Raw genomic sequence first — 20,880 nt, forward strand, 5'->3', positions numbered from 1 at the left:
CTAGATCTGCTGATGAGATTTTCGACGATCACCTGCTGTGTTTGCCGCTACTGTTCTTCTTTGAGTGTAGCCCGCTTTTGAGGGCACATGTTCGCCAAATAAAACGCTAGTTTCATCAATCGCAGTTTTGCTGCCTTTTTCACCGTCACTGCTATATGACAATATACCGGGCGTTTCCGCGAACACTAAGAATATTTTAAAGGTTGCCTGTTGCAGATAGCCAAATTCTAGTTCTTTAGCTGGTCTACTTGAAGAGGCAGACATTACTTGCAAAAGAAGTTGAAATGCATATTCAACTAATTAACTAATTAATGACCCTCATCCAATTAACTAAGTACGTATTTAGCTAATTACCTTATGGCCTATATTGCAATTTACAAATTCTAGCCATGGAGTTTGCAAGGCGGATTCACTTGGGATGAATTCTTAGAATGACACCAGTTTCTAGATATTAATTCCCGAACTTTGCGGTGAAATGCATTGGAGTTCGTTACTTTTTTGCTTGAATGCATAATATGACGTTTTGTTAAGAAAGTAACTGGAAGCTATCTGCCACAGGCAACCTTTGCGAATTTTTTAAATTGTTAGCTGAAACACCCTGTGTGTGCGTGCATGTGTGTGCGCATTGTGGTGAAAAGCGGGTCCTTGGCTTGGAGGCTGGATAGAGAGAGGCGGAGGACACAACGAAGTGGGAAATAGAACAGTTTGCTCAAAGAACGGGGGTGTTGTGTCTATCTCGTCATTTGCAATGGCACAGTCACTAAACCCTCACCCCGTCGAAGACCCCAACAGCCTTGCGTCCATGACACTCCAAAGCGGACGTGTACTTTCGGATTCGCCGTCCACGGACGGTGTCCAAGCCTCCACGACGGCTCCGCGGCAGGACTGCAGCATTGACATTTTATAAGCCATGTCCCTACTGACTCAACAGCTCAAAACATCCGGACCTGGGTGTGCCACACTCTCATCGCTCTCCGAGAACGATTACACACACACACACACACACACACACACACACACACACACACACACACACACACACACACACACACACACACACACACACACACACACACACACACACACACACACACACACACACACACACACACACACACACACACACACACACACACACACACACACACACACACACACACACACACACACACACACACACACACACACACACACACACACACACACACACACACCAGCAGCAGCCCGACGCTTTAACCATTAAGCCACAGGCACATGACTCAGCAGGTGGAATAGAACATCCTTGAAACTTTCTGCACGCAAGTCAGTGCATTGAGATGCTTGGCGTGTATTACGCAATATGAATTATATGACCACTCCATGAGATTTCTCACTATTGTCAAAAATTACACATAAACATAGTGATTTAGTTAGTTTTAATATTTCTATGGACCAGTATTTACGATGATGAAGAGGCCAGTAGTGTGAAGACGACGATTAGAGGCTAGCACGGGCTGTTGCTTCTTGGCCAAGTGCGACGTATTTGTAAATATATCTGTACATAGCTTCTTGTCGGAGTCTTCCTATGCAACAATATGTTTGCTCAAGAACATTACTCACATTAACAGTATGATTTCCCTTTGCGTCGAAATTTGAACGCCATGTGGCGAAAGATGTCTGGGCGTGTTCATGTTATAATCGCACAGTTAGGTGCACAGAAGAACCTGCCTTCTAGGACGTCAGGTTAGATAGCTTTGCATATAGGCACAAATTGCAACACAGCCCATGCAGATCCTGCCCACTTGTGCCATTGTTTCCCTCATACATGGTAGGAATGGTAGCACCTGCCACTGCAAGGTTTCTGCAGTGAAGCACTGCGTCCCTCACATTGAGCAAACATGCCCCTGCATGTAACATGCCCCTCCAGCAAAAAGCAAACATGCCCCTCCAGCAAAAAGGAATTAAAGATTCCCACGCTTTGCTTACTTCCCTCACGTGAGAAGTGAAAGGATAGAGCATTGTGCGCAGTGACTCCACCCCTATCTCAACCAAAGGCTGTCTGTCATCAACTTCAACTGGAGGTTGAATTACCTTCCAACTTATTTATTTCTTCTAGTCTATCATCTCATGCATCTGGGTGCTATGAGGCCTCTTGTGCCTGTGAAATCTGTGGAAGCACTGTGAAGCTAGCTCCACATAGACCAAGGTGCTGTTGCTGCATGTTTCCTTAACAGACAGCTTTACTTGCATTTCACTACATTATATTGGTTCTATAGGCTGGCTGAGACATGGGCAAAAATTCGGAATGTGGAGTGTCAACTAAACATTTAGTAACAGTAATAATGTACTTTACTGCTGTCAGTTTGTTTTAACCAATTTTAAATAGAGAGAGCTGACAAAACAATACACAAAGTTCACATCTTTAGTGTGGTGGTGCACAATCTGAGGGTGGGGAATAACAGCAGTGTGCATATTGATACCAAAGCTAACAATGACATGTAGTTGGAATGAAGTTATCAGAGTCACTCCACATGTAGTGCTACAATTTCCAGACTACTGAAGTGACAATGGGGAAGGAGGGAGGCTGTAAAGGCATGGAAGGGACAACATAGTATGTAGAGTTATTAGCAATCAATACAAACATTTGTGAATAAAAAAAAAAATTCGAGGAAACACTTTCCAGTATCACTTTCCACACCTTTCTAAAGACATATCGCATGACTCCTTAAAGATTCAGATCTGAATAGTGCCACTATTCTGCTGCCATGAACATTTGGTGGACAGCATAATAAAATTAATCTGACTGAAGGATCTAAGGCAACTTCATTGATACACTGTGCGACGTCATCTTTCTTTTGTGCTCCAGGTGTGGTGCAGCACGCATGGAGCACAACAAACCTGCCCTCAACAGCCCTTCTTATTCAATCTAGCACTTCCTTTATATTTGGGCTCTTTTCTATGTTTGCATATCAATCCTGGCCTTCCTATGTCCCTCATCACCCTTGTCACCAGCCATGCTCACATAAACACATGCAATATTTTCAAAAACTTGTGCCCAATCAAGTTATTTGCTGTTACAAGGACTGTTATCTCCAGGTCATGCAACAAGCGTGTGCAAAAGTCTTTGAGGCGAGCTTCAATGACAAGCCCGATTTTACAGGGAGCGCCTCTTAGGGATTACATCCCAGAGCAGCTCTAGCCACTACTACGACACATTGGCGAGAGCTGGCAGATAGCACAACAGAATTCTCGTGAGAGCAGAATCAGGTAAATTCTTCAGCTTACTGTGTGTCATCTTTCCCTCATGATTCACCTGTGGTGCTCGTTTTATCAAGGGTATCAAATGCAGGTGACAGACCAAAAGTCCAGAGACAGCTTACAATTTGTGCCCCTTTCAGGATGCCTGGCAAGGTGCGCAGATATGATGGGTCAAACACCAGCCATGAGGTAGACTTGGGAGCAGCTCTAGCCACTACTACGACACATTGGCAAGAGCTGGCAGATAGCACAACAGAATTCTCGTGAGAGCAGAATCAGGTAAATTCTTCAGCATACTGTGTGTAATCTTTCCCTCATGATTCACCTGTGGTGCTCGTTTTATCAAGGGTATCAAATGCAGGTGACAGACCAAAAGTCCAGAGGCAGCTTACAATTTGTGCCCCTTTCAGGATGCCTGGCAAGGTGCGCAGATATGATGGGTCGAACACCAGCCACGAGGTAGACTTGGTTGTTGTGGTGGTCGTGGTGGTCGTGTGAGTGTCGGGGAAGCCCTGGCCTTGCATTCTGCCAGTGGGTGCAGAGACGATAACTACAGTTTGCTTGGCACGGCCTGCTACAGAAAAAAAGCAACCAGAAGGACAATAACAATGGAGCACAAACTTATGTTTTATCGCCAAAAAAATGAAACAAAAAAAATTTGTGAAGGAAAAAACTGACAGGCCCCTTATGCTTCACATGAGTGACTAATGCGATAGCACAGGGAGGCACTACCATTCAATGATTATCTATCAACCTTTGTATCAATTCTACTTCATGGTCATATGAATTATGACATTACGATCTAATGTAGCTTAGAGTTGCACTGTCTCCACAATGTCACCTGTGGTAAACCAAAACAACAAGGCAATCACTGTTTCTAGTTTTCTGCTCTTAAGCATGATACATATACACCACTGCTATCGCTGTATAACATACTATGTAGCTATCACCGAAGAACTCACTACAGATTGACCATACCTATATAACCTTTCACACATACATACATATATACCTATGAAAACCACAGCTACTGCTTTATTACAACCACCTCCATACAGCGCAGTGCTGTGGAGAGCATTGTGCAAATCAGCATGCTCGCCACACACATGCACGCCTGTCGAGGTCGTATCTCCATACGGGCTAAATCACCAAAGTTTCCATTTTGCATTAAAGCCCTTGCGAGGACATGTTCTGCACTGCTATCAGCATAGGCACACCCACACTTTTGAGAACACCAGCTCTGGCTCATGTTACAAACCCAAGCAAACTGCCGACGGCCCAGTTCCGATATATAAGGGTATCATATTAAAAACATGACTAAAGAATCCTGTACGAATCTAAGTATGAGCATTGGGACTGTGCTGTACAACAACCTATTTCATTTTCTATTCTTTCTTCCCTATATCATTGGCTCGAATGCTGCTGTGTTGCCGTTATTGCTAGGATCAGTCACTCTGTGTGGCACATGTCAAGAAAATAATAATGGAAAATTAAATGTAATATTACAAAATATGTGCCCTGTCAATTAGTTGTGCCTTTTAAAATCTCTATGCTTGCCTCCACTTTTGCAGGCAATTTCAAGTAACCACTGTGACAAAGCATTAAGAAAGAAGAAGCCAACACTGACACCAAGGACAACATAGGGGAAATTACTTGTGCTTAATAAATGAAATAAAGGATAAATTAATGGAAATGAAAGTGGATGAAAAAACAACTTGCCGTAGATAGGGAACGACCCCACAACCTTCGCATTTCACATGCGATGCTCTATCAATTGAGCTACCGTGGTGCTGTTTCCCCATCCACTTCCTTAGGTTTTTATGTTTCCTTGTAGAACCCTGGGAGTGTTACCCAGCGCCACCACTCACAGACCTTGGCGGTGGATGTGGAACATCCTTTCTGCTGCAGGCGTTACGAGAATGTGATCTTTTTGGGTGAAGGCAACCGGTCAATAAACTCGCATGCTACCTACCTGAAGGCATCAATGTTACAGGATTCAAGACCCTCGTTATGTAATAAACTAAAATGGTTGGCGTAGGTGGGAGCGTTCCCCACCTACCGCAAGTTGTTTTTTCATCCACTTTCATTTCCATTAATTTATCGTCTCATTTAATAATATATATTTTTTATTAAGCACAAGTAATTTCCCCTATGTTGTCCTTGGTGTCAGTGTTTGTTGGCTTCTTATGATACGACTAATAAAAATTGGTCCCTTGGTTAACCGCCTTTCCTTTAGTTTATTACATAACGAGGGTCTTGAATCCAGCAACACTGATGCCTTCAGGTAGCATGTGTGGGTTTACCGACTGGTTGCCTTCACCCAAAAAGATCATGTTCTCGTGACGCCTGCAGCAGAAAGGATGTTGTGGGAGGTTGTGGGATGGTTCCCCACCTACGGGAAGTTGTTTTATCATCCACTTTTATTTCTATTAATTTACCCTTTCTTTATTTCATTTATTAAGCACAAGTAATTTCGCCTATGTTGTCCATGGTGTCAGTGTTTATTGGCTTCTTACAATATGATTAATAAATATCGGCCCCTCGGTTAACCCCCTTTCTTCTCGTTTAAAGCATTAAGATAAGCGAGATGAATGCTTTTCATGTACTTAGAATCATGTATTTCAGTGTCAGTTCTGAGCAGTGAAGACATGAAATGGCTTTTCTTTTTGCCTATTCTTAACAACCTTGTGTTAATTCATTTTAGAGGGGAGGAAAGGAGATTTTACAGCACGAAAACTAAGTTACCATCACAAAAGTTATTAATTTGGAAGCTGTTGCTCATCTGCCCATACTGCATACCTATGCAATGCCCATATTACAGGCGTTGCATATACATTAATCACAAACGCCGATTTTCTGCCTAGCATTTACTGTAGTGAAATATAGGCATGACATATTGATAATCTGCAGGTTTTGTTTTTTATATACAACAAGCAGGTGCACAGAAACTACACAAGAGTGAAGTATTAGTTACTATACGCTCCATTTACAGGCCACTGCTGTATTACAGTTGAAACTCGATCTAACGAAACCCGATTTTATTAAGTTTCTGATCTAATGAAGAAATTTACATTCCCTGGCAGGTACCCATAGGGTTCAATGTTATCATTAACCCGAATTAACGAAACAAACTTGGCCGAACTCGATTTAACGAAGCTTTTCCCGAAATAAGTTAGCAAAAAAAAGCTGAGATTTCTAATTTTGACACAAACGGGTTCTTCGAGCATGTGCTCTGAAATCTAGCCGCTATGGTCACATCCCTAGCTTTATTTTGACGAGGCTGCACGCCACGCCCGTGCACTGAACAGCCGACTCAATACCACCTCGGTAGGGACGGCGGCAGTTGCTTTCATTATTCAGGGTATCTACCAAGTTTACATTTCCAAATTCCCAGAGTTTCCCAGCTTTTCCCCGAGTGCCTTTGCAAAATTTCCTGAGTGACATAACTTTGTTTTATGTCAACCATGTCGCCCGATGCTGTCACTCTTTAGTAAGCATGCTAAAAAAATTAAAGAAATGACTTAATCCAGTTTGAATAATAAGGAGTAGTGTTTATTTTATTTAAAAAGAAAATAAAAGGGAGGGCTTAGTAAAATGCACAGCGAATAAAATATCTCCGAAAAGAAGATAGTAAAGCCCATTGCAAAGCGAGTCAAACATATTCAAGTACAAAGAAAAAGAGATGCACATAGAAGCAAATATTTTCCAATATGAGCTATTTCTATCAACTGATAGCAAACTCATTGGTATGAGGTCCGAACTTTGTCACAAGTGAGATTCTGTCTCAGCAGCTGGATAGTCAACCTCAACTCTCCTGACATCCTCTCAGCCCGCGCACAGCAACTCATTGTTGCGTTTCACTGCTTTAAAGGGCCCCTAACCAGGTCTGGCCATCTTGAGCTGACAAGCGCAGAGCATACATTGCACGATAACGATTGTCTCTGCAAAGTATTACATCGCTATGCGGCATGCCTCCTTGTACTTTTGTATGACCACTAAAAGTTTTTCACCACCACCACCGGTTTGAAATTTTGGATTTTTCCGCGAACGCCGTTTCCCCTTCTCCTCGCGGCCGCCGCGCTCCAAGCCGGGGGATGACGTACACGTGCTAGTGCGCCTACGTTTATGTGTTTGCACTGTGATGTCGCTCGTGGTGACACGTGAATTCGAGAATTATTCAAGGTAACATCTGTTATTTATGTAATACGTTGCTTAAATAGACGAATTAAAGCATAGAGAAATAATAAAACACACAAACCAAATGTCTGCATGTTTTTGTTTTACTTCGCACCACAGCAAGAGAGATGTACTTCTGTTTCATCTGCTTGTTCCCACATCACGCAGTCGTGCGCGCAGACACTGAAACTGTCATTTTCTACCATGTTCCAGCGCGGGATCATGCTCTGTGATCTGCTTGTGTCTGCCTCAGTATTCGTGTAGCACCGACTTATACCGCTAGTCAGGTGTCCTCGTGCACAGCGCGCAAAATTGTGCGATGCACGAAACTAGACAATAACAACAGCTCGCGCGCAACGCCATCATCGGAAGTGCGCCGCGTCGCATTAAAGCGAGAAGAAAAAAAAATGAAGGCGGGCCCCTGATATATGCATCACGCGATCCTCGAGGTCCGGTATGGGAGAATGCAGGGAAGGAATTTCGCTTGCGGAGGCTAGATGGCACGAGTGGAGAGACTGTCTTGCTTGGCAGTGGAGCTCGCCTCCTGAAATTATGGGTTTGCGGTACTGAAATATTTCTATCTCTGCTATTAATGAGCCAATTTGAAAAATTTTTGCGGCAGAATGCTCCCTAGAGAACACGTAACAAATCCCAGCATATAACCAAAATTTGCTATGGGGCCTGGTGAGGGGCCCTTTAAAGAACTTATTTTGGATGAGGGGCACCTGCATCTCAGCGTCAGCCAACACTTTTTGAGCTCAAGCTCCTTCAAAGAAGCGGCAGCACACTTCCTTTCTCGTTCATTCCTTAATGCGTCGGTCCCTTCTATTTTCGTCCTCCTTCCACAGCGCATTGACCTCACGGACCATATGAAGCATCCTCTTGGACAGTTGTACAGTCAACGCCTGATTTTTTCGGACTCCCTAGGGGCTGCAAAAACGTCCGAAAAATCTGGCAATCAGAAAAAAAAAAAAAAAGAGTTGTAGAATAGGGGCCCCAATACTTTGGGGCCCCAAAGAGCTTTGCGGGCGTTAGCGTTGGGGCACGCAGGAGTGAAGAGCTTTAGAATAGGGCTTTGCGTTTGCGGATAGCGTCTTGCGCTGACAGCGCCACTACGGCATCAAGCAAAAGCTATTAGAAATAATTAAATGAAATATGCCATTTTATGATAGGAATAGTAATTTTTACTTGCAAGTATTCGGGTTTAATTACAATTTAAAGGTTATTCTGGAAGCAGCAACAATTATATGCGCCTATTTTTGAGCAAACCAACTTTACGTGTCTTCGCTAGCCAAGCTTAGCCATGTTAGGCCTACGCGTCATAATATCCACCATCGCATTCGGAATCAGCGGTGTCTAATGAATCAATATTCATAACACACGCTAGTTGAGAGAACGTGATAATCGCAGTCACTTCTCCTAGCTTGCGAACTTCGCGCATTACCACGAATCGAACCCAGTTTGGTGCTAGGTTAGAGCCGTCACTTCGATGGGTGCCGCCATGTTTGCCGACGCAAAGCTTTTGGGGCCGCTATTTGGGCTTCCGCTAAATCGGTGAAATAGCGTTCCCAACGCAAAACCCAAACGTTGCGTCTCGCACATGCGCAGTGGCTTCGACGCTATATTTTTGGGGCCCCAAAACGTTTGGGGTCCCTATTCTAAAACTCTACCGAATGCGTGCCTTTTACTGCCCCCAAGGGGCTCAAATCGCCATATGCACGTCAGAAAAAATGCTCTGGAGTCCGGCATGTACACTTATTGGGCATATCGGTGCTCGTAATGCGACAGGAGATGGCGCGTGCACGAGTGTATAATTAAGAGATACACACTGTGTCGAGTGATAATTGCCCCTCCACACACTTGTTAAGCTTCACCACAATACTTTGCGTATGCTTCACCGCGTCACATTCCTGTAGTGAGGCGAAGCTAACTTTCAAGAACCGGCAAAGGCAGACAGATTTTAATGAAGTTTGTTGCATTTGAGAGAGAAAGTTAAATCCTAGTGACTGTTGTTGGAAACGGGATTTCGATTTAAGGCCTGAATTTCTTAAAAAATATTCAAAAATTCGGAAGTTTGAAAAGAAAGAAACACGAAGTTTACAAATTAATAGCTATGCATCAACAACTTATATCGCGGTTCTGCAAACGGCAACCATTAGATCATTCAAAGCGGACAAATTCTATGTCAATTTATAGCTTACGTGAATTCGTTACGTTGTGTACAAGGAGTCTGCAAAAGCTGTGTTTTCATATTGCTAAATTTTTTGGGATTCATGTGTAACATATCAATTTTGTCCGCTTTAGATGTACTATTAGACGCAATTCACAGAATTGTGATATCATTTTTCATTGCTGACTTGAAGTCGTTAGCTTGATAGTTTCGTTTTCTAAAAAATTTCCGGTTATCGCCAATTTTTAATAAAAATATTGGCGACCTAAATCACAAATTCGAAACCAACAGTCACTAGATTTTAAGTTTTTCTTTTAAATGCAACAAACCTCGCCAAATTTGGTGCAGTGGTTGCCGAGAAAAACGAATTCTCCTTTTACCAGTATTTATAGGTAGGAGCACCCGAGCTAAAGCTTCCTCTTAATAGCTAACGTCGAAGCTGCTATAGTCGCGGATAACTTTTCTTGGCTATGAATCGAAGGCTACAGAAACTAAGCGCGCCTCTTTCACCGCTGCCGGAAGTAGGCCTGCAGTTTTGCTCTCGTTTTCTTACGTGGGAAATAGAAAACAGTACTTTTTTTTGCTTTCTACAGCCCCTAATTCGAAATCATACGTAAATTCCACCAGTCAGCCATTGGTGTTTTATTGTATTTCTAGGTTGCTCTTTCGAGTTTTCGCACACCCGAGAGTGCCGCACGTTTTGCACATTCATCAAACGCAATATGCCGCCCGTGTCTTCTGGTGAGTGTTCGTCGCTTGCTGTCCCACTAATCAACTCCCCTGAGAGGCTGGTGGCCAACTTGAGCAACAAAAGACTGTTGAAGCACACAAAAAAAGTTTGTTCAGCGTCTGCGCGGAAACCAAGCGAACCCATATGGGAATCGCAACCATCGGCATGTACAAACGAGTGAGCGAGCCGACTGCTGCACCGGCTCTACCGAGCCAGCGTCGGTTGCGCGTCCACGTCCTAATCGACGCCACACTGCTGCTTCGGAGCTCCGATTCAGGCTGCGATGCTCGCTGTTCAAAACTTGGTATGCGAATAAACAATGATTCACGCAGAGTCAGTTGTATCTGCCTTGACTAAAGTAAAGAGGTTGGCGAAACCGAAACCGGTGCCGAGCGCGCCTTGACTACATTGCGTACGAATACAATCATGTGCAGAAGCTCCGCCCCCGTAGCTTTAGCTTCATAGCGAAGCATTAGCGAAGAAAAGTCCGCGATAGCCATGGCGATAGCGTTGCCGCGGTGGTGGCTACGGTTGCCAGCGGTATAGTGAACTAGAAGGGCTAGAACACCATACCAGCGGATCTGCGTGCGAGAGCGCCGGTTCGAGGCGGCGACATAATCAAAATGGCGGCGGCGGTGGCTTTGATTAATGCCGTTTCGGACCTGCGGTCACGGCAAAAAGTCCGGCTAATCAGACGGCGAAGGGTTCTTGAGTCCGAAATTTCAGACGTTTTTATACATTGACTATGGCGTGCGTTGTGATGCCGTGAAGCCGTCAGAATTATGGGGCATGTCCCAAAAATCGGGCGTCCGGAAAATCTGTCGTTGACTGCACACTGCCAACTCCTCCAGCCGACAACACGGCGTCAAAGACGATTCGTTAGGATCCCTCTCTGTTATTCGAAGTCAGCATTAGCGCGAGTTTCATTCCCTTTCAATAAAATTGCAGCTAATTTTCCCAGATAGAAGCATAAATTCCCCGAGGTTTCCCGGAGTATTTCCAGACTATTCAAAATTCCTGAGAATTCCCGGTTGGTTAAAAAAATTAAATTATGGAGTTTTACGTGCCAAAACCACTTTTTGATTATGAGGTACGCCGTAGTGGAGGATTCCAGAAATTTCGACCATCTGGGGTTCTTTAACGTGCACCTATATAAGTACACGGGTGTTTTTCGCATTCGGCCCCCATCGAAATGCGGCCGCCGTGGGCGGGATTAGATCCCGCGACCTCGTGCTCAGCAACCCAACACCATAGCCACTAAGCAAACACCGCGGGTTTTCCCGGTTGGTAGACAAGCTGGTTATTTCATGGTTTATGCGATAGATGGCTGGATTAGCGGCAAATACAATGCCGCGGTAGTATTTGCGTGTCGCTATGTTACAATTTCAGATTTCGAAGGACCGAACAAATATTTTATCGATTTTACGAACTTGCCGATTTAACGAAATAATTCGAGCCTGGTCGTCACTTTGTTAAATCGAGTTTCAACAGTACATGACATGGTTCTGCAATGCTGATTAAAACCCCTGTACAGTGCACAACTGCTCTCAGTGGTCATATGGCTTCAGTAAGGTACTCATGATTAGAACAAATTTAGAAATCATGACATGAAAATTTCACTGCAGTTTTTCATCAGTGGTAAGAAAAAAAAAAGACAATGGCCATGTACAGAATAATCCACTCTCAAAGGTAATGCCTGAATCATATTAAAGCCAACAGCAACAGCTCCCTTTTATCAGGAAAACAGCTAGGGTCTGACAAATGGCAGACAGGCAGCCATACATACAAAAACACAGCATATTTTCATTTAATTTGGCTGTAATCGATGCTGGAGTGTTAACCTGGTGCTCCCACTAGGAGTCGTGTCATACTATACTGTAACAAGCAGGTGACGCCCCCTCGGGCATAATCTTCATTGGCTCGCCAGGCTCGGTGGCCAGCCAGGCTCAGTAGGCAACATTGGTCACCGCACCGCAATAAACACCGACGAGCACAGCTGCTCGGCGGTCAGTCATCGTTCGTCACCACCACGATGCGGAGCGTCTGTCTAACGGAGGGTGCCTCGAGCCCTCCCTCGTTCACGAACCCGGGCGGATCGTGACGCTGGCGACGAGTACCCACGGTTCGTTCCACGCCGCCGCGAGCGGCGAAACACCGCCCCCCGTTGCTGCCGCCATGCCGCTGTACGGAAGGCTCGAGCCGTTCGAGGGAGATGGGTCCGTCTGGCCAATTTACGAGGAACAAGTCCACCTGTTCTTCCGGGCAAACGATACACCAGAGGCCAAAAGCGGGACATCTTCCTGGCCAGCTGCGTGACCCACGTCTTCAGTCTCCTGCTCGACCTTCTCAAGCCAGCCACGCCGCATGTTAAGACGCTGGGTGAGCTGCTCGCCATGCTGCGCTCGCATTTCCACCTAGCGCCGTCCACACTAATGAAGCGTTTCCGCTTCAACAACCGGAGCCGCCGGGTAGTAGAGACCCTCGGGCAGTTCGTTGCTGCGCTACGAGGGTTAGGAGTGCCTGCATTTTAGGGGACCAGCTGGACTCGCTGCTCCGGGACCGTTTCGCCTGCGGCATCAACAACCCCGCTATGCAGACGCGACTCCTGGAGCTTCCAGACCCCTCGCTGGACAACGCCGTGAAGGCAGCGCTGGTAATGGAAGCTGCCGCCAAGGACGCCGGCGAGATTGCCCGTGCGACTGGCTCACCGTCGGCGGATGCGGCGGTCAACAAGTTGGCAACAAAGGGCAGTACCTGCGGTCGCTCTGGTGGTGCTCATTCCACCTCACAGTGCCAGTTCTCTCAAGCACAATGCTTCACGTGCGGGAAAACTGGGCACCTGTCACGGGTATGCCGAAGGGGGAGGACGAACAGCAGCAGCAGCCTAGTTCAAACCCAGGTACCACACAATCCCGCGGCCAGGGTAGCCGCCGCAAGAGTATGCGGCGGGGGCGCGCTCAAGTTCTTCCGCAGCCAGGCTCCACGTCGTGGCCGAGGACCCGCGGATTTTCGACATGTGGCACACAGGCCTTGTACCGTCGTCTGTGCCGCCGTACATGCTGACCGTCGAAATCTGCGGGCACCCCATTTCCATGGAGCTGGACACAGGGGCCAGCGTGTCTGCCATGGCCGGGAAACGGTTCAAGCGTACCTTCCCCGGCGTGTCCGTCGAGGTTTCGGGCGTGATGCTGCGCAGCTACTCCAGGCAGCTCTCCCAGGTCCGGGGTCAGGCACAGGTCAGCGTTCGCTTTGGCGATAGGGAGGCAACCCTTCCCCTTTACTTAACCAAGGGGTCGTCGCCGACGCTGCTGGACCGAAAGTGGATTCATGCACTGGGCGTTCGTCTGCCAGAGTACCAGGAAGCCAGCCTGCATGCGGTGAAAGACGTCCCCAGCCTCCTAACAGAGTACCAAGTCCCGGTTCCAGCCAGGGGTGGGCACGTTCGCCGGCACGACAGCTGGCATCTATGTACCTGAATGAGCCCGGCCACGTTTTTAAAGCCTCGCGCACTGCCGTTCGCGCTGAAGGACGGGGTCACCCAGGAGCTGCAACGGTTACAGCGAGAGGGCATCCTGGTGCCCGTCAAGACGTCTGTTTGGGCCGCTCCCACCGTACCAGTCCTCAAGCGAGACGGCCGTGTCAGGATCTGCGGGGATTTCAAGGTTACCATCAACCCCGTCGCTACGTTGCCCGGGATTGAAGATCTCTGGTCAGCGTTGTCCGGTGAACAGAAGTTCACCAAGCTCGACCTCAGGCTTACCAGCAGCTGGTGCTCCAGGATGCCTCCCGGAAGAATGTCAAAATATCGACAACTTTGGGGCTCATCCGGTACACGCGCTTACCGTTTGGCGTGGCCTCAGCCATATTTCAGAGGGAGATGGTTAAACCTCTTCAGGGGCATGAGGCACGTGGCGGTGTACTTGGATGCCATCCTGGTTACTGGCAGCGATGACGGGGACCACTTGCAGAACCTGCACAACCTCTTGGCACGACTGCAGGACGCCGGCCTGAAGCTCAAGCTGGAAAGGTGCATTTTCCTGGCCCCCAGTGTTGAGTACTTGGGACATGTCATTTCCCAGGCTGGCCTAGCCCCGGCTCCCCGCAAAGTTGATGCTGTGCTCAAAGCGCCTAAGCCCCAGAACAAGGAGCTTCAGAGCTACCTCGGCCTCATCAACTTCTACAGGAGTTTCCTGCCGAACCTGTCGGAGCAACTGCAGCCACTCCATCTTCTGCTTCGAGATGGTCAGCAATGGGTCTAGAAGGAGCAGAACCCGGCCTTCCAGCGCAGCAAGGAGCTAATCTCTAAGGCTTCAATGCTGGTACTCTTCAATCCTTCCAAGCCTGTCGTCCTGATCATAGATGCGTCGCCGTACGGTGTGGGAGCCGTCCTGGCGCACCGGGACAAGGATGGCCAGGAACACCTGTATAGTTTGCTTCTCGTCGGCTTCATGCTGCAGAGCAACGCTACAGCCAGCTGGACAAGGCCTGGCCCTCATGTTCGGTGTCGAACGCTTCCACCAGTAAAGTGGGGCCGGAAGTTCGAGGCGGTCACGGACCAATAGCCGCTGTTGGGGCTGCTGGGGCCTGACAAGGCAGCTCCCGTGCAGGCATCAGCTCGAGTGGTACGCTGGGCCTTGAGGTTGGCGGCTTACAGTTACCAGCTGGTTTACCGTCCGGGAAAGGACCTGGGACCTGCTGATGCCCTGAGCCACCTGCTTCTGCGAGAGGTGCCTGATATGGTTCCAGAACGTGCTGAAATGTTCATGCTGGAGCACGCGTGCCCGGAGGTACTCTCCAGATCTGCGGTATCGCAAGCGACCAGGCGGGACGCAGTCCTGTATCAGGTGGTCAAAGCGGTGTCCCGTGGGGATGAATTGGTTCAGCAGGCCTATAGCCACAAGGCCGCCGGGCTGAGCTTGCAGCAGGGCTGCCTACTGTGGGGTTGCAGGGTAGTGATCCCACAGTCTCCGCTCCAGGGTCCTGCAGTTGCTGCACGCGGGTCATCCTGGCGTGGAAAAGACCACGATGGTGGCATGGTCCTATGTTTGGTGGCCTGGCCTGGACCAGGACATCGCTCACATGGTGCAGAGCTGCGAAATCTGCCAGGAGCATCAGCGGGCCTCACGTCATGTGGAAATCACCCCCTGGTCGTTCCCACCAAGACCCTGGTCCCGCCTGCATGTGGATTTTGGGGTGGGGGGGAGGGCCCTTCAAGGGCCATTACTTTCTGGTGGTGGTGGTGGATGGCTTTCCGAAGTGGGTGGAGGTTCTACCTGTCACCACTCCATCAACAGGCGCGACCATTGCAGCGCTTCGACAGGTCTTCGCCGCCCAGGGGTTGCAGGACGTCGTCGTGTCCGACAATGGTCCTGCTTTCGCCAGCATAGAGTACCTGGCCTGGCTGACAAAGAACGGAATCCGCCGGATGATGGTTCCGCCGTACCACCCTGCTTCAAATGGTGCAGCCGAGCGGGTGCTGCAAACCAAGGACAAGCTCAAGAAGAGCCCGACTGGGGATTTCCGGACGCAGATTGCCCGGGTACTGTTCCAGTACCGGACCACGCTCCACGATGTGCCGTCTCGGGCCTTTGCATGAGTCGGGAGCTCCAGTTGTCGCCAGGAACTTCCGTCCTGGCCCACGTTGGTCCGACGGACAGGCGGTGGCTCCTGCCAGCGCCTCATCGTTGCTCGTCCGCATGCCAGACGGGGCCACGTGGGACAGACACGCAGACCATGTTAGGCCTCGCTTCGGGACCTGGCCAGCACCCTCGACTGTCACATCAGAGTTCCAGCACGCAGGAGGACTAGCGGCACCAGTCGCTTCCAGCGGAGCACCGCCCACCTCGGAGGCGGCAAGCGTTGCCAGTGGCGCGGCGCCCGTTGGGCCGGTGTCAAGTCCGGCACCACTCAAAAGGCCGACCACTGCGGACCCTCCGGACGGAGCGAGGCTGGCTCAGGCAGCACCCAGCGTTGCCACGCCTGGCCCGTCAACCCCGGTGCCCAGGCGGAGTACTCGACGGCGGAGGCCACCGGACCGTTACTCGCCTGGGTAGCACCGTCGACCCGGCTAGGGCGGAGGCAGAGCCTCGTACTTTGTACTTGGAAGGGGCGTCACATGCTTGTTACACCCCCTTACCCCCAGTTTGTAGTCAACAAACTGGGGGTAAGGGGGTGTAACAAGCAGGTGACGCCCCCTCGGGCATAATCGTTGGCCCGCCAGGCTCGGTGGCCTGCCAGGCTCAGTAGGCAACATTGGTCACCGCACCGCAATAAACACCGACGAGCACAGCTGCTCGGCGGTCAGTCCAAGGTAAATATACCTGGTAGCGAAGCTTTCATAGGAGCCCATACGTTCAAAACATGGCGGTCCATCGGCGGTTCATGGGGCTTAGCGCCATCTGTATATGGTGGGAACACTTCCGGCGAAAGAAAAAATAATGTGACGCCATGTCCGTTAAAAGCAGAAGTGACGTCATGTTTTCGAAGGCGCGAAATTTGTTTTGTTGTCCTGCCTTTGGAGCTATATATTCAAATGCCCCGCCATTCGAAATGATGGGCGTTTCGAGCTTTCAGCGTGGAAAGCGATGGAGGAAAAGGTCAGCCGTACGGTTGTCGAAATTGCATCCCTGCCCAGAACATACTTTCTTTGGAGGCCGACGAAAGCTTTAGGTGTAGAGTACTGATCCTATTGTCGGATGCCAAGCCCGTCGGCCAGCGCAGTCGCGCGAAAACAACTACACAATTATCTGGCGGTCGTAACTCACTACTTTTGACTGAACAGATTAAGAAGCGATGAAGCTACCCGCGTCACCAAATTCAGACAAACTTCAACAAGCAAGAAAGCAGAAACTGAGGGGGGCGTATTTCAACAGGTGAACTTTACGAGTGCGCCTTTCTGCCCATTTCAAGACGTGCATTGCATTGCGAGTGATAGTGGCGTCAACGCCCCCTGTAGCGATGGGCGCTGAAAAGAAATGCATTTACTAATAATAAATTAAATAAACTTGTATTTTCTTAACTCTTCACGAATATATAAAATTGACCAGGAATTTTATTTTCGTTGAATGAATCTAACTGTGTCTCGGTTGAATTAAAAAACGCGTTTTTCTTTCCCAATGTTTGTTCCCTCCAAACATAGTCGCGCTTCAATCGCGGCTCCCACAAGCCCCCATGCTGATGTCGGTGACAATCTGTACTGAACCGCTTTTCGCTTGAAGCTTCGCGACCTATTTGAATCGACCTTGGTCAGTCATCGTTCGTCACCACCACGCTGCGGAGCGTCTCTCTAACGGAGGGTGCCTCGAGCCCTCGCTCGTTCACGAACCCGGGCGGATCCTGACATGCATGCTACCTCTGTGCACTATGGCTCAGCATGAAATGCTCAGTGTAGTCTTACAGTTTGCTTACTGTTTACTGTTCTGAGTGTTGTAAAGGTCAGCTAAGTCACCTTTATTATGGCATTTAACAATCAACAATGTAGGAGTCGCATACTCATTAAATTTTTCATCAGTGAAGTTCACAGCATAATGATCAGAGGACGGTCCAGTGAACCACGAATATCCTGTCAACATCCAAGTATGATCCATTATCCATTAGTTCACGTCTTGTAACATCTAAAAGACGTCCCACTAACATGCATTTTGAAAATATCAAATAGCCTATCTTATTGGCGTTCATTCTACTTCTACATTCTACAGGTGCACACGGTACATCATGCCAGTTGGCTACTTTAAATTTCCTTCAAGATTTATTTAAGATGCCGTATTGGCTAGGGGGATGTAATTAAAGATCTGTAGTTAAATTTTTATACGGCTAGATCTTTGAGAACACTAACTTCCTCGAGCTTTATTGGACATTAAATGTAGTACTTAAATTTTGCAGAAAACGAAGGAAGCATAGGCTCAGGTTAGTGATGCTCAGTGATGGCATGTCGCGAATTAATTGTCTTTTTTTTTTACGAAACGTGGTAGCTCATGGCTATGGCGTTGCACTACTGACCACATGACGTCTAATGCATTTTGTAACAAGACAAAAACATCTTCGAACCGCACATGAACAGTGCCTCTCCCCCTCCCTCCCCCACGGGCCTTTTTTTTTTAGTTTCCATACGACATAATTATGTTCTTGCATTTGTTCAAATTATAGTTGAAAACTCCATGTCTGCATCTCGTATGTATACATATACTACGCCTGTTTTCTGATACAACTTACTTTTTAAGCCTTTCGTTAATATAATATGCTCAGTGTGCCAGGTGGGAGGTCCAGGAGAATGAGCACGCTGCACTTCCTCGTCACAGGCGTGTGCACTAATGTGAGAACATGATGTATCTGATCTTGTTGTGCAGGCGTTCTGCCACACAGCGTCTGCATGAACATTATATTGAATTTGTCCTCGATAGTACATCTGCTCTGGCACCTACAAGTATAGCTCGCTAGCGAGAACGGGAAAATATCTACTAGATGTTCTATAGACCTCTGCATGCCTAAACTACGCATCTATTAGAGGTCACATACAGCTGCGACATCCTTACAATGTTATAGCGCTGTGACCTGGACGGGACTTTGATTATCCATGGTATGTATAAGTAATGATGTTTGGATAAATCTAGATATCCATAGGACGAGTGCAATGTTTAAAAGATCACGTTCCATGGACATCTGCGGAACACGAGTACGTGGTTATCTGGGGTATTATCAAGGTCCCTTGGGAGCCATCATCAAAACAATTAGAGAACAGCGGGGTTGGAGGGGCTTACCCTCATTGTGGGCAAACGAGTTGGCACATATGGGGGAAAGGGAAGGGGGTGAGTAGTGCTAATGAATCGGAAGGAAAGGGGGACGGTATGCCCTCCTCCTATGTAGATCCACTGGTGATAACCACGCTATCGCGCCACACAGCGTGCACGTTTATCCTAGAGGAACAATGGAAGCCCTGAACACGTGGACATTATATGACTGGCACGACACGTTAAGAAATATTCGAAACCGACATTATCATCGTTTCATGGAACACAACAATCTCCAATTTCTGTCACTTAAACCGAGAACAACCTTCAACACTGACGGCACGTGCGCCAGCGGCAAGCATGTGCTCAGCCGGGTTCAGTTATCCGGGGCTCGTATCGACGCGGCCGCGAGCAGAGTGGAGACAAGGTGGACGGAAGGGGGTGTCTGGCCCGGCTCCAAGGCAAGCCACGCATGCCGGCTCGCCCAGACGCAGCGCGCACCTGCCACCACGGCCGCTTGCTCAGGCCACTTGTTGGGAGCCCCGATGCGGCCCGATTATCGTTCTCCCTGCCGTCCTAAGTCTCCTTCAATGCACTACCGACAGCAAACCAACTATAAAAATCCGATCACTTCGTACCTTCAGGTGTTGCGTGATGCAAAAAAAATGTGGAAGCTCTATACGGGTTTTTGCATTGCCCGCGCGGTGCACGGCGCGTCATCGGCAATGTTACGTCACCATGTATTTAGACGTGCGAGCAACCACGGCGCCAGCAGGGTCAAGAGCGGTCGATGCGCGCATCTTGCACTGTGCCAGCCGGCCGTGTTCAGCAACAGTGCTCGCTCTCTCCAGTTTGGTGTCCTACACCCAGTTCACATATGCTTTTCCCCAGCAGTTACTCAACGAGCGATAGTGACACCAGATAAAACCATAAAAAAGAAAGAATGGAAAAGAGTTGCTAGTAGGGATGGATATGTCCCCTCCAGACTATCCGTTGTTCAGTGCCCAACCATGAAAAGTCCTTTAGACTTTTAAACACGGGAAAAAAAGTGCACTAGTGCGTACTGGATCAGCCAACCAACGAATTTCAACATGCTTACATCTACTGTCACTCGCTTTGTTGCACCTTGCGCTGAAGCCTTTCATTGATATCATACCACTGTGTTGCACAGCTGACAGCGGCGCCAGAGCACCTAGGCTTAGTAAGCGGAAGCAGCAGCAGCTGGGACATTATTGTGGGGACGATGATGTCTCGGAACGTTTACCGCGAGGCAAAGTACCACTCTAAACACGGCGGACTACAAAGCATTGTTAGTGTCCGCACAAAATGAGGCATGAGCCGGGGACCACACCCTTCCTCGTTTCCCCTCTCTGGAGCTGCCTGTGATCCAAGCCGGGCACCATTTTTGGCAGCTTTTTCGCCAAAAGAGACCGCTTCTCTAATTTCTGCGTCTAAGCGTCTATTGGCGTTTAGAATGTCGTTTCGTTTCTTTCGCAGCCATAGCACCTGGCGTCGACGGCACTGGTAGGATGAATGAGTTGAAGCGTCCTCTGGCCGGCGCAACGTGCCTCTCAAGGCTATTCTTGTCCCGTAAAGTTTGCGTTATTTTGGTGCTATATGACATGCTCCACTAGCCCAAGAACAACTTATACTCTTCTTACGAGAATGATGACCTCATGGACGTGCTTATACTTGGCAAAGCCTTACACAACTTTAATGGAATGCCCCCTCTAGCCCGTGGTTCAACGTGATGCATTCCGCTAGCGTTGGTGATAGAATCGTTTTTCCTTTCTCGCAATACTTGCAGCCAACGACTAACTCGTTAGTGTGCTTCGAACCAG

The 20,880-nt window shown here is 48.2% G+C and overlaps 1 protein-coding gene across 1 annotated transcript in view; it reads right to left on the minus strand.

The window, feature by feature from the left end:
- Window positions 1–20,880, minus strand: part of LOC126544267 (plasmolipin-like) — a 61,624-nt gene that overhangs the window by 24,355 nt on the left and 16,389 nt on the right. The window contains exon 2 of the mRNA XM_055062044.2: window positions 3,630–3,811. Within this exon, the coding sequence (XP_054918019.1) occupies window positions 3,630–3,761 (132 nt within the window). The 5' untranslated portion in view covers window positions 3,762–3,811. The remainder of the gene's footprint in view (window positions 1–3,629; window positions 3,812–20,880) is intronic.

The sequence above is a fragment of the Dermacentor andersoni genome, chromosome 1 (assembly GCF_023375885.2).
Source record: "Dermacentor andersoni chromosome 1, qqDerAnde1_hic_scaffold, whole genome shotgun sequence".
Taxonomy (NCBI): Eukaryota; Metazoa; Arthropoda; class Arachnida; order Ixodida; family Ixodidae; genus Dermacentor; species Dermacentor andersoni.